Source organism: Cebus imitator, unplaced genomic scaffold (assembly GCF_001604975.1).
Source record: "Cebus imitator isolate Cc_AM_T3 unplaced genomic scaffold, Cebus_imitator-1.0 Scaffold15, whole genome shotgun sequence".
Lineage (NCBI taxonomy): Eukaryota > Metazoa > Chordata > Mammalia > Primates > Cebidae > Cebus > Cebus imitator.
The window spans coordinates 7572422-7586282 of NW_016107330.1; the positions used below are offsets into that span (position 1 = coordinate 7572422).

Sequence of the window (13861 nt, forward strand, 5' to 3'; positions counted from 1 at the left end):
CACCAACGGTCCAGGTGCAACCATAGCTCTGTGGCCACATGGGCGTCCCCCTGGCAGGGTGGCTCACACCCGCACTATGTGATCTGACGCCCAGAGACCCTGGCAGTAGGCAGGTATCCTGGAGAATGCAGAGAACATCAGCTTCCACGCCAGGAAGCTCATCTTCTCTCAGCTCTGCGACATGCTAGCTCTGGCACCTTGGGCAAGAACTAGTCACTCTTACTCTCTGAGCCTCAGTTTTCCCTCTGTAAAATGGGTTGCAATAATAAACCATACATACCCTGTAATGTAGTGAGATGTTGCTGTGATACAGTCTGAAAAGCGTGTGTCATGTAGACAGGCGGCTAATGAATCTCACATTCTGGAACTGGACACCTTTGGTTCCAGTGCTGGCTCTACCACTCTCGCGCTGTGTAAGCGCTCTGCACCTCCATTTCCTCCTCTGTAAAATGGGTATAACAATGGCACCAACATCAGAGGGCTGCTGTGAGGGTAGAATAAGAAGATAATGGTACTAACTAGTTCACAGGTTTGTCGTAATGAGCTATTCCATGTGAAGTGCAGGAAAACCTGCCTGGTATAAAAAAAACACCAAGAAGGTGACCTGTCATGTGGGTGGCCCAGGTGGAGGGACCTGTCCCAAGACTGGCTGGTCTTTGAACATGTAGCCTGGCCTGTGACCTCTTACCTAAGATCTCCCTGCTTTTCTCCCCTTCTCTCTGATTCCCCTGTTTGACATAGGTGAGTGTTCAGGGTCTCCAGGCAAGGATGGGGCTATGGGCTCAAGGACTGGGACCCAGCCCCTCAGCCCCACTCTCCACCCCAGCCTTTCTGAGCCATCCATCCTTCCCAGGAAACGGACAAAGCCAGCCTGCCACTGTACCAGTATATCTGGAGGTCCAAGGGGCAGCCCCAGGGCAGAGGTGATTTTGAGAGCCCACGTCCCCGAGCTGAGAGGGGAGGGGTTGAGCCTCTGGGCCACAGACCGCGGGTGCTGACTCATGGCCTCTGATGGGCGGTATAAAGGAACCAGACCAGGGGCTTCCTACAGCCAGAGGGAAGAGCTAGCCAGACAATGGCCCAGAGGACATTGATCCGTGTGTCCCCAGAGCAGCCCACTCATGCCGTGTGTGTGCTGGGCATCGTGACTCAGCTTGACGTCTGCAGGTGAGAGGGGGACCTTCTGGGGTTTGGGGGGCAGGTCAGGAGATGCTGGATGAGCAAGTTCTGCTGACGCAGGAGCATGTGTTTGGCTCAGGCTCCAGCCTCTGCAGCCATTGCCAGAGGAGCAGCTGGAAAGATAAGACCCCAGCAGCCCTGGGAAGTGCCAGACTCACGGCAGTGGGCTCTTTGCCATGTAAAAGTGCAAATTCCGCAGGACCACACCACAGATAAATTATTATGGGGCAAATCAGGCTGTCCGCCTTCCTGTCTTCGAGGCAACAGAAGTTTAGAGAGAGTCTGTGACTTGCTCAAGGTCACACGGCAAGTGTACCTGAAGTCAGGCTAGGCCCTGGGCCTCCTGGTTCACAGCACAGTTTGTTACCCCACGCCTCTTAGCCAACCCTCCCTCAGTGGGTGCATAATAGCGTGGGTGGGGGTGGTGAAACGGGGCTCTAGCATGGCAGAGACTGAAGCAGGAAGCCTGGCCCTGCTGCTGGCTAGCAGGGAGGCCCTGGGCAACTAAGCCTCAGTTTCCTTATCTGTGAAATGAGGATAATACTCATGTCAGGGGGTGGTTATAGGAATTCAACGTGAAAAAATGTGCAAATGTTGGCTGAGTACTCAGCACGCTGTTGGGCCCATTCGTGGTAGTTTCTATTCACTCATTTAACAATCCTGTGTCCCATGCCCACTGTCGGGCTGTGGGACCTTGGGGGTGTCACTCAACCTCTCTAAGCCTCCGCGGCCTCATCTACACATGGGCATTATGATAGGACCACCCCATGGGGATGTTGACAGGAGGGAGAATTTGAACTGAAGTCTGCCTGACCCCAGGGCCTGGCTCTCAATTAATGAGGCAAATTATTTGCTTCAAAGCCAAAGCAAGCAAACAAAAGTGAATGCAGAATCTCCACTCCACCAAACGCTCGATGCTCATGCCAGACCCCCATGCATGCGCCCTCTTAGTGCTCCTTGTTGGGCCCTGTCCACCACCCCCAATCGCCCCTGTGGCAGGGTCTGGGTTAAACAGGAGGGTTGAGGAATGCTGTCAGAGTAGGTGGGGCCTTTGCTCTCATTGCTGTGTCAGGGACAGGAGCGGTTGCCCCCGCCTTCCCCATCCCAGATGGAGCATCAGTGGCCCTAGAATGCTGCCCATAGCAGTGTCAGGGACATTTCCTTGCAAGTGTCACTTTCTGCCTGAGCCCCAGCAGCCAGAGAACAGCAATAAATGTCAGGCACCTCCCCCAGGGCCACAAGGGGGAGGCAGGAGATGAAGAGGTTGGGGAAAAGAGGAAAAAGAAAATCATCCGACATCATTCGAGGCACGTCCAACTCCTCTGAGAATGGGTGTGGAGGAAATGACAGAGGCTGGAGCTAGTCTAGGACCTCTCCCAGCATGCCCTGGCTAGCCCTGGCTACCCAGCATGGAGGAGTAATGCTCAAGGTCACAAGTGCTTCCTCTGGCCCTGGAGAGGTGGGCGGAGAGCTAGTCAGGATTGGGCAGAGAGGAAGGCACTGCCCATTTCACAGGTGCCTCAGGATCCTTCTTTTTTTTTGAGACGGAGTTTCCCTCTTATTGCCCAGGCTGGAATGCAATGGCGCGATCTCGACTCATTGCAACCTCCGCTTCCTGGGTTCAAGCAATTCTCCTGCCTCAGCCTCCCAAGTAGCTGGGATTACAGGCACGTGCCACCACGCCCGGCTAATTTTGTATTTTTAGTAGAGACAGGGTTTCTCCATATTGGTCAGCCTGGTCTTGAACTCCTGATCTCAAGTGATCCGTCTGCCATGTCCTCCCAAAGTGCTGGGATGACAGGCGTGAGCCACCGCTCCCGGCTGAAATCCTTCTCTTCTCCTCCTTCAGCCAGACAGTGAGCCCTGTCATTCTATCCCCTGAACATCTCATATCACAATGGCTAATATTTCCATCACACTTCCTATGTACAACTCACTTAATAGCCTTGGGAGGTAGGTAATATTGTTATTCCCATTTTACAGAAGAGGAAACTGAGGCTGCAAGAAGTTAAGTAACCCACCTCAAGCCACACAGCTAGTAAGTAGGGAAGCCAGGACTTGACCCAAGCAGCCTGACCCCGGGACCCTCCTCTCTCCCCTGGGTCCCGGTTCCAGCTCCTCCTGTCACTTCTTATCTGTTCTTAACATAGTCCCAGGCAGTGCCTCCCTTCCTTCTCCTGGGCAGCCATCACCCTCTTCCCCGAACCATTTAGGTGGGAGGGCCATGCTCCCTCACCTCCACCTCACATATGCATACCTCCATACCTTTGCTAAGCAATTCTCCCTGTCCCCAAAGTCAGAGATCCCAGGGGTTAGAAAGACCCCTAGGTCATTGAGGCAGAGTAGATTGCAGAAGTGTGTGTGCCTATTCCAGAGCTCTGCTTATAAACACTGCATGTGACTTTCATTCTGAGTCTGAAAAGTACTTTTCTTGCAAAATACGTTGACTACATTCAAGAAAAATTCAGTTGACCTGAGATGAATATTAAAACCTGTCAAGGGGGCCAGTTGTGATGGCTCACACCTGTAATCTCAGCACAAGGCCGGAGGATCACTTGAGGCCAGAAGTTCGAGACCAGCTTTGGCAACAAAGTGAGAACCTCCCGTCTCCACAGAAATACAACTAGCTGGGTATGGTGGTGCACAACTGTAGTCGCAGCTACTCAGGAGGCAGAGGATAGCTTGAGCCCAGAGGATCGAGGTTGAGGCTGCAGTGAGTCATGATTATACCTCTGCACAACAGCCCGAGTGACAGAGCAAGACCCTGGCTCAAACAAAAACAACTATCAAAGGCTTTCTGTGATGCTTGTGGCAGGGACCAGGGAGGCACCATGCCCCCAGCTATTATGTGCCAGGCCCTTTGTGTCCCTGATTTCTAATCCTCACTGAAAGTGAAATTACTATGCCCACTTAAAAATGAGTAAATTGAGGCTTCCAGAGGCAAAAACAGGCTGGGTGCAGTGACGCATGCCTATAATCCCAGCGCTTTGGGAGGCCGAGGTGGGTGGATCACCTGAGGTCAGGAGTTCGAGACCAGCCAGGCTAACATGGTGAAACCCCATCTGTACTAAAAATACAAAAATGAATTAGTTGGGCATGGTGATGTGCACCTGTAATCCCAGCTACTCAGGAGGCTGAGGCAGGAGAGTCACTTGAACCCGGGAGGTGGAGGTTGCGGTGAGCCAGGATCAGGCTACTACACTCTAGCCTGGGCAACAGAGCAAGATTCTGTCTAAAAAAAAAAAAAAAACCAATAACCAAGAGGCAAAAACCCTACTCGAGTGTCACATAAATTAAAGATGGCAAGCCTGGGCGCAGTGGCTCATGCCTGTAACCCAGCATTTTGAGAGGCCAAGATGGGCAGATCACTAGAGGCCAGAAATTTGAGACCAGCCTGTCCAACATGGGGAAACCCTGTCTCTACAAAAAATAAAAAAAAATTAGATGGGAGTGGTGGCACACGCCTGTAATCCCAGCTACTTGGGAGGCTGAGGCACAAGAGTCGCTTAAGCCTGAAAGGTAGAGGTTACACTGGGGCAAGATTGCACCACTGCACAACAGGGTGAGACTCTGTCTTAAAAAAAAAAAATTAAAGGTGGCAAAGCCAGGACTGTCTGACCCTAAACCCACCCCGCTTCCCAGCACACACTGCCTCCAAATGCTGTAGAGTGGACCCCCTGGGCACTGCTCCCTGGTGGGCAGAGCCCATTCAGCTTCCAAAAGATTTGGTAAAGGCCTAGAATAGGTGGGGGTCCAGGAGGTGCCAACTGCAAAGGGCAGTGGGCATTCTGAAGCTGCCATCCATGGTCTCTCTTCTTCCTCCCAGGGTCTCCTTGTGCTTGAACCCGGGAGGCGGGGGCTGCGATGAGCCTAGATCGTGCCACTGCCCTCCATCCTGGGTACTATAGGAGACCCTGTTCTCCCTCTAGCAGGTTTGCATGACCTGGTTCTCAGCTTGACTTTTCCCTTTGGCTTAGTGAGTTTGGGGTCCTGAGATGTATTTTCGTTTGACAGCAGTGAGGACTACATGAGCGTCCGTGTGTGAGGGTGGCAGATGCTGAGTGCTGCCCTAGTGGGGGTGGGTGCTCAGGACATGGGGGGTGCTGGAGTTGAAGGAACGGTGTCGCTGGCTGCGGCTGAAGCTCCCAGTGCTGGCTGTACAGAGGGTATTGGAAGTTACAAGAAGATTCAGCTCTGGGTGGGTATTACCTTATGATAAACACACATGGGTCACATGCATGAGGACATGCACATGCCTGGTGTGAATCCCCAGATGTTTATGACAGTTCCTTGTTTAGGAGCTGAGAACATCTGGAACACAGCCAGAGGAAGTATGCACATCTTAGAGTCGAATCCCAGTGGCCTAGTTCCCAGCTGGCCCTTACCTTTCTGAGCCTCAGTTTCCCCATCTAGCAGAGAGAGAGGCTATAAAGGTGCCAGACCCACCTGTTTGTGCCCTTCTCCCTCCCCCATGGAAGAAGCCACACGGGACAGAGTGGGCTGAGGCAGACCCAGCCCCTCATCCACCTGCTGTGTGCCCCTTGGCCTCCATCGTCCTTAGAGCCCCTTATTCATTTTTCCTGATGGACCAGACACATGGTGCGTTCCTCTCCTGTCATCTTCTGACCACAGTGCCCAGGCAGCTGGGAGGCCTGGCTTATCACTGAGGCTTTGAGAGAATGAAGGAAAATAACAGCACGAGGATCCAAGAGAATGAGCCTCCGGGCTCTGTCCGAGAAACAAGAGCCTTGGTTAAGTTTCGGTTCGGCCAGGTAGGTGTATCGTAAGTGGACGCACCTGAGCAGAAAGGCACCCGTGTCACCGGGGCATCTCCTGGCCAGGGATGGCCCCCTGTGCTGAGCTGTCTGCTGCTTCTTTTCTTAGTAGCAGTAGCTGTCCTATACTGAGCGGTTACCACGCCGGTCCCTCCAAACCTTGCGACCACGTACAAAACATATCAACACGATTCCATTTTACGGAAAAGGAAGCTGAGACCCAGGAAGGGTCAGTGGCTAGGCCAAGGTCATGGAGCCTGTCAGAAGCAGCCCAAGGTCATTGCCCCTCTCTCGCTCCCTTCGAGGCTGCCCACTGCTCCTGGACTGGCCTGGGAGAGGTTTCCTTGGGCAGCTGAACTGGTCCACCCCAGTTTGTCTTCAGGAGAGTAATTGATCCCAAACCGCTCCGTGCCTGAGTGCAAAACCACAAGCACAATTTATTAGCTATTATTTTGTGGGGTCTTAGACCGTATTTCATTGTTCACATTACTGAAAGGGCTGTTCTGAGCCTTCTTGAACATGTCTCCTAGTGAACACATGAAGCAGATTCTCCAGAGTGTCTGCCTAGGAGTTGAATTGCTGGGTTTGGAGTTGACTAATATTTGATTTTACAAGATAATACCAAGTTGGGTTTTTTTGCAAAATGGTTAACTTCACACTCTTGTGAGCAGTGTGTTAGCATTTCTGTTGAATCGTATCATCTATAGCATTATTTTTCACCAACTGAATAGGTGTAAAACCCTATTTCTTTATGGTCTTGACATTTTCATTCTCTTACTTGTTAGTTAGGTCAAGTGCCTCTTCATGTTTTCATGTCGATTTGCCTAAGTTCTTTAAATAATCTGCATGCTAAGCCTTTGTCGGTTTTATGTGGGAATATAGTCTCCTTAGATTGTGCTTGTCTTTTCACTTTATATTGTCTTTTGATGAACAGAATTTATTTTCTTTTTTAATTTTTAAATTATTTTCAACTTTTAAAAAAATAGAGACAGGGTCTCACTATGTTGTCCCAGTTGGTTTTGAACTCCTAGCTCAAGTGATCTTTCCACCTTGGCCTCCCAAAGCATTGGGATTACAGGCATGTAATGGCCTATTTATTTTTATCGAGTTGAATTTTTAAATCTTTTCCTTCATGTTTACTGATTTTGTGTCTTGTTTCAGAGAAAGCATACATATGTTATCCTGTATCTTCTTTTAGAGATTCAAAGTTCTGCCTTTCACATTTAAGTCTTTATCTGCCTCCAGCTGATTTTTGTGTATGGTGTGAGGCTGGGATCAATTTAATTATTGATCCAATTTAGTATTCTGTATATGAATGAACAATTGCTCCAGCAGCACTTATGATTAGTCTCTACTACCTCCAGCCATCTGCAAGCCTATTTCTGTCATAGATCAAGTCATATCTCCTTTAAGTTTTATCCTTCTTTTGTTTTGGCCTGAGCCATTAAAACTTTGTCTTACGTTCCATGATTTTATAGGAAGTCTTATACCTGGTAGAGAAAGTGCCTCACCTTTTACTACTTTTCTTTACAAGTACTTTGACTATCTTAGTTCATGGATTTCTCATGTAGTTTTAAAAATCAACTTGTCAAGTTCCGTGAGAAACCTTAAAATTCCATTGAATGTATAAATCCATTTGAGAGAATTCATAACTTTATGGTAATAAGCCTTCCTAACCATATACATAGTATTTCCATAGTATTTCTATTTATTTGGATCTTCTCTAATGGCTTTCAATAAGCTTTGAATATTTTCTCCATGAAAATTTTACACATCTTTTGCTAGATTTATCTTAGGTACTTCACAGTATTTTTTTCCTTTTGTAAATTATATCTGTTTTTAAAAATTGTTTTCTTCTTGAAGAATGGTTTGCTAGAAAAAAAAGAAAAATATTTGTTTCCTAGCTATTTATTGCTGGTGTATAGAAATGTAATTTATTTTTTCTTCTCTATTAGTCACTTTATTAAACTTTTGTCTTTTTATTTTTAATTTTAAAAACATTCTAATTTACTCTTTTGGGGTTTGCAACAACTGTACTGTCTGTCAATATTGGCGGGTGTTTTTCTTCTCACTCTTTATATCTTCTACTTTATGTCTTTTTTCTTTTGCTGCGGTGGTTAGAATCACCCACACAACGTTGAAAAGATGTGAGGGTGGGTATCCTTACCACATTCCTGATTTTTTTTTTTTGAAACAGTCTCACTCTCTTGCCCAGGCTTGAGTACAATGGCATAATCTTGGCTCACTGCAACTTTTGCCTCCCAGGTTCAAGTGATTCTCATGCCTTAGCCTCATAGCTGAGATTGCAGATGTGCACCACCATGTATAGTTAATTTTTTTATTTTTAGAAGAGACAGGGTTTCGTCATGTTGGCCAGACTGGTTTCGAACTCCCAACCTCAGATAATCCATCTGCTTCTGCCTCCCAAAGTGCTGGGATTACAAGCATGAGCCACCCTACCCAGTCCCATGTTTCTGATTTTAAGGGGAAGGTTTTCAGGATGCTCTCTGTGGGTGTTCTGTTTACCTTTTATCAACTATCTGCAGAAAAAAATCTGCTTTATCTTTGCTTATGTTTCTTTTGCTTTCCTAATATTTTTTTCTCTTGAACAATTTTTTTCTCTTGCCAGAGATTTGTCAGTTTTATTGGCCTAAGAACCAACTTTTGGCTTTATTGATTTGTTTTATTATTTCATAGATTTCTTCCAACTTTATTTTCTTCATTTTGGGAGGTTACATTTTCTTTTTCTATTAATTTTCAGCTTTTACTTTCTTTTTTTAAAAATATAAACATTTAAGGCGTAAATGATCACTTTTACATTTCCCCAAAAGTTTTGAAAATAGTATTTGTTATTGCTCAGTTCTAAGTATTATTACTTAATTTCCGTTATTAATTGTCCTTTGACTTGTGAGTTATTGAGATGCCTGGTTTTAAATTTCCAAATGTATGGGGTTTTCAAAAACGTACTTTATGCTAGTGACTTCTAACTTAGTTACAGTATGATCAAAGAATATGCTACCCATATATTACCTATAATTTACTGTTTGTTGAAACTTGCTTTATGGCCAATTATATAGTCACTTTTTAAAATGACCCATGACCCATGTGTGCTTTGCTTGGGAAAATGTCTATTTGCTAATTGTGGGATACACAAATCTATATTATATCCACTAAATCAAGTTTGTTAATTGTGTTAGCAAAATCTGTATCATTACTAAATTTTTGTCTGCTTAATCTACTGTTAATTGAGAAAGAAGAGTTGAAATCTTTAACTCTGATGGTGGTTTTGTCAACTTATTTTCCCTATCAATGTATTTCTATCAATGTTTACGTTGTACGCTTTTTTTTTTTTTTTTTTTTTTTTTTTTTTTTTTTTTTTTTGAGACACAGTCTCACTCTGTCACTCAGGCTGGGCTACAGTGGTGCAACCTCTGCCTCCCAGCCTCAAATGATTTCTTTCCACCTCTGCCTCCTGAGTAGCTGGGACTACAGGTGCATGCCACAATGCCTGGCTAATTCTTTTGTAGTTTTTGTAGAGATCGGGTTTTACCATATTGCCCAGGCTGGTCTTGAACACCTGGGCTCAGGCGATCCACTCACCTCAACCTCCCAAAGTGTTGGTATTACAGGCATGAGCCACCATGCCCAGCCTTGCTTTATATATGTTGAGGCTGTTAATAGATGCATACAAGTTTAGAATATCTTCTAGGTAAGTTAAACCTTATATCATTAGGTTGTAATCTTCTCTATTGATAACAATGTGTTTTTGTCTAACAATTTATTCTTTTGATATTAATACATCCACCCCAGCTCTCTTTGGGTTAGCATCTGCTTAATGGATCTTTTTTCCTTTTCAAAGAATTTTTGGCTGAGCACAGTGGCTCACGCCTGTAATTCTAGCACTTTGGGAAGCTGAGGTGGGTGGATCATGAGGTCAGGAGTTCAAGACCAGCCTGGCCAACATGGTGAAACTCTGTATACTAAAAATACAAAGATAAACTGGGCATGGTGGCGGGCACCAGTAATCACAGTTACTCGGGAGGCTGAGGCAGGAGAATCATTTGAACTTGGGAGGCAGAGGTTACAGTGAACCAAGATTGCACCATTGCACTCCAGCCTGGGTGACAAGGGAAGACTATCTGGCAAGACGGTCTCAAAAAAAAAAAAAAATTTCAACTTGTCTGGATCTTTACATTTTAGATGTGTTTCTTGTAAACAACATATTACTGGATTTTATTTATTTAATCAAAACTCTCTTTTAGCTGGCAATACTAATCCTGTTACATTTATTTTGATTATTTACAGTTTTTTTTTTTTGAGATGGAATCTCGCTTTGTTACCCAGGCTGGAGTACAGTGACACGATCTCAGCTCACTGCAACCTCTGCCTCCCAGGTTCAAGCGATTCTCCTACCTCAGCCTCTCAAGTAGCTGAGATTACAAATCAAAAGGCTTGGCTAGTTTTTTTTTTTTTTTGAGATAGGATTTTGCCATGTTGGCCGGGCTGGTCTCAAACTCCTGACCTCAAGTGATCCACCCACTTCAGCCTCCCAAAGTGCTGGGATCATGGGTGATTATTTACATGTTTGGATTTGTTCTTACCAATCTTTTATTTTTATTTGTCCAGTTTCTTCCTATGTGGACTTTTACTCTTTCCTTGCTTTTTTGGCATGGAGTTCTTGTATTCATTTTCTTATTATTGCATTTTTCCCATGTGTAGAAATTTTTAAATGCATTTCTATTCTTTTGGGGAATACCTTTATTTACTGTAGTTTTTAAACGCAGGTTTTCACTCTTGCCCAGGGTGGGGTACAGATGTTGTAGAGTGCACAGTCATGACCCACTGCAGCCTTGACCTCCTGGACCCAAACAATCTTCCTGCCTCAGCCTTTTGAGTATCTGTGACTACAGGCGCAGGCCACCATGCCCAGCCAATAGTTATATTTTTTGTAGAGACAGGATCTCCCTATGTTGCCCAGGGTGGTCTCAAACTCCTGGGTGCAAATGATCCTCCTGCCTTGGCCTCCCAAAGCACTGTGATTACAGGCATGAGCCACCAGGCCTGTCCAAATACCTTCAAAAGTATAGGCCAGGCACATAAACGTTTAGGCCAATCACAGTGGCTCATGCCTGTAATCCCAGCACTTTGGAAGACAGGCAGGAAGATCACTTGAGGCCAGGAGTTTGAGATCAGCCTGGGTAACACAGTGAGACTCTGTCTCTACAAAAAACTTTAAAAATTAGCCGGGTGTAGTAGCATGCACCTGTAGCCCCTGCTACTTGGGAGGCTGAGACAGGAGGATCACTTGAGCATAGGAGGTCAAGGCTAAAGTGAGCTGTGATCATGTTGCTGTACTACTGTACCCTGGGGGACAGAGGGACACCCTGTCTCTAAAAAGAAATAAGTAAGTTTAACTCTAAAAACTCTAGAGTTAAACAATATCTTAATTCCCCTTTTAATCACGGACCTCAGAATATGTCAACTCTCTCATCCTCCTGACAAACTGTATTCTGCCTTTGTTTATCCCACAGGTTTTTCTTGTTGTTGTTGTTTTTGAAACAGAGTCTCACTCTGTCACCTAGGCTGGAGTGCAGTGGCGCGATCTCGGTTCACTGCAACCTCCACCTCCCGGGTTCAAGCAATTCTCCTGCCTCAGCCTCCTGAGTAGCTGGGATGACAGGTGCCCACCATCACGTCCCAGCTAGTTTTTGCATTTTTAGTAAAGACATGGTTTCACCATTTTAGCCAGGCTGGTCTTGATCTCCTGACCTCAGGTGATCTACCCACCTTGGCCTCCCAGAGTGCTGGGATTGCAGGCATGAGCCACCGCCCCCTGGCCTATCCCACCGTTTTTATGACTTTTTCATATACAATGTTGGTTTAGATTTACCAAAATATTTACCATTTTATTTGTTCACCATTCTTTCTTACACCTCAGATCGTTCTGTGGATCAGATATCTCCCTCCTAAACTATGCCTTCAGAAATTGCTGTGGTGAAAGTCTGATTTTAAAATATCAGTTTTTGTTCATCTGAAAATATCTTTATTAAGAGATTTTTTGGAGGAGTGCACAATTCTGGGTTAACAGTTACAGTTGACCATTGAATAACTTCAGGGATAGGACTGCTGAACTCCCAATGTAGTTGAAAATCTATGTATAACTTCGGCTCCCCAAAACTTAAGTAATAATAGACTACTGTTGATGGGAGGCTAACCAGTAACATAAACAGTTGATTAACAAATATTTTTCATGTTATATGTATCATATACTGTAGCCTTACAACGAAGTAAGCTAAAGAAAATTGTAAGGAAGAGAAAATATATTTACTGTTCATTAAGTAGAAATGGATCATGATGAAGGTCTTCAGCTTCGTCCTCAGGTTGGGGAGGCTGAGGAGAGGGGGTTTGTCTTGCTGTCTCAGCGGTGGCAGAGGAGGAAGAAAATCAGGTAGAAGTGGATTCACATGGCTCCAACCTGTGTTGTTCAAGGGTCAACCGTATTTTCCCAAAATGCTATAAAGATATGACACAACTGTTTTTTGGATGTCACCGTTGTTGACAAGTCTGCTTCCGATCGAATTATTTCCTTCTAGATAATCCGACTTTCCTTTCTGAATGCCTTTAAGATCCTCTCTTTGTTTTTGATGTTCTTCACTTTGACCACTGTGTATGTGTATGTGCATGTGTGTGTGTGTGCATGTGGAGAAGGCTTATCCTTGGAGATATGGGTTATTTCTCATGAGCTCAGCAATGCTTTAAAAAGTACATTTTACCCATAATCCAGTTGTTTCATAAGAGGAAGGTCCTTAAGACTATCTGGTCCATCACAATTCCAGAAGCAGAAGTCTCCGTGCTGCTTTGTATGTGCACAATTGTGTGTGTGCACAGTGGCGCGGTGGAAACCTCTGGGTGCACACATCCCTCCATGCCTACCTCAGTGTGTGTGTGAGCCTTTAGGGTGCACATTCCTCTGCTATTTTTCTAGCTCAAATGCCAGCCTTTCAGGTCGGGGGATTCGCTTTCCGTGACTCTCATTCCCTCCTGACAACCTCACCGTACCTACTCCCCACGGTCAGAGTAAGCACTGGCTGCTGTCTGGTTTTTACACCTGTTGGGGAAGAGTGTATCAGTCAGGGTTCTCCAGAGGGACAGAATAATAGGGAGTGTGTGTGTGTGTGTGTCTGTGTGTGTGTGTGTGTGTGAGAGAGAGAGAGAGAGAGAGAGATTATTAGGGAGAACTGGCTCACACAATCATAAGGAAAAGTCCCACGATCTGCAAGCTGGGGAAGAGAGGAAATGGTAGCGGCTCAGTCTGAATTTGAAAGCCTCAAACCAAGAAAGCTGGCAGTGCAGCCTTCAGCCTGTGGCCAAAGGCCCGAGAGCCCCTGGCAAGCCACTGGCGCAAGTCCCAGAGGCCAGAGGCCAGAGAACCTGGAGTCTAGCATCTAAGGCTGGGAAGAGTGGGAGGAAGCATCCAGTACGGGAGAAAGAAGCAGCCAGAAGTCCCAGCGAGCAAGGTGATCCCACCTTCTTCCACCTGCTTTTGCTGTAGTCATGCTGGCAGCCGACTGGACAGTGCCCACCCACACTGAGTGTGGGTCTTCCTCTCCCAGTCCACTGACTCAAAGGCCAACCTCCTCTGACAACACCCTCACAGATCACCCAGAAACAGTACTTTGCATCCTTCAGTCCAGTCAAGCTGACACCTAATATTAACCATCACAAGGAGAAGTGCTGGGAGAGCCATGGGGAGCCCAGCCCCTCCTCACCGCACCTCTGCCTCCCTGCCTGTCTCATCCACAGCTCTGCCCCTGAGGACTGCACGTCCTTTAGCATCGATGCCTCTCCAGGGGTGGTCGTGGATACTGCCCACAGTCCTCCCACGAAGAAGATTCCCACAGGCTCCT

The 13861-nt window shown here is 46.2% G+C and overlaps 1 protein-coding gene across 1 annotated transcript in view; it reads left to right on the forward strand.

Moving 5' to 3' along the window:
• The first annotated feature begins 1053 nt into the window (after positions 1 to 1053).
• Positions 1054 to 13861, forward strand: part of PADI4 (peptidyl arginine deiminase 4) — a 46476-nt gene continuing 33668 nt past the window's right edge. Inside the window, exons 1-2 of the mRNA XM_017505584.2 lie at positions 1054 to 1167; positions 13758 to 13860. Of these exons, the coding sequence (XP_017361073.2) occupies positions 1076 to 1167; positions 13758 to 13860 (195 nt within the window). The 5' untranslated portion in view covers positions 1054 to 1075. The remainder of the gene's footprint in view (positions 1168 to 13757; position 13861) is intronic.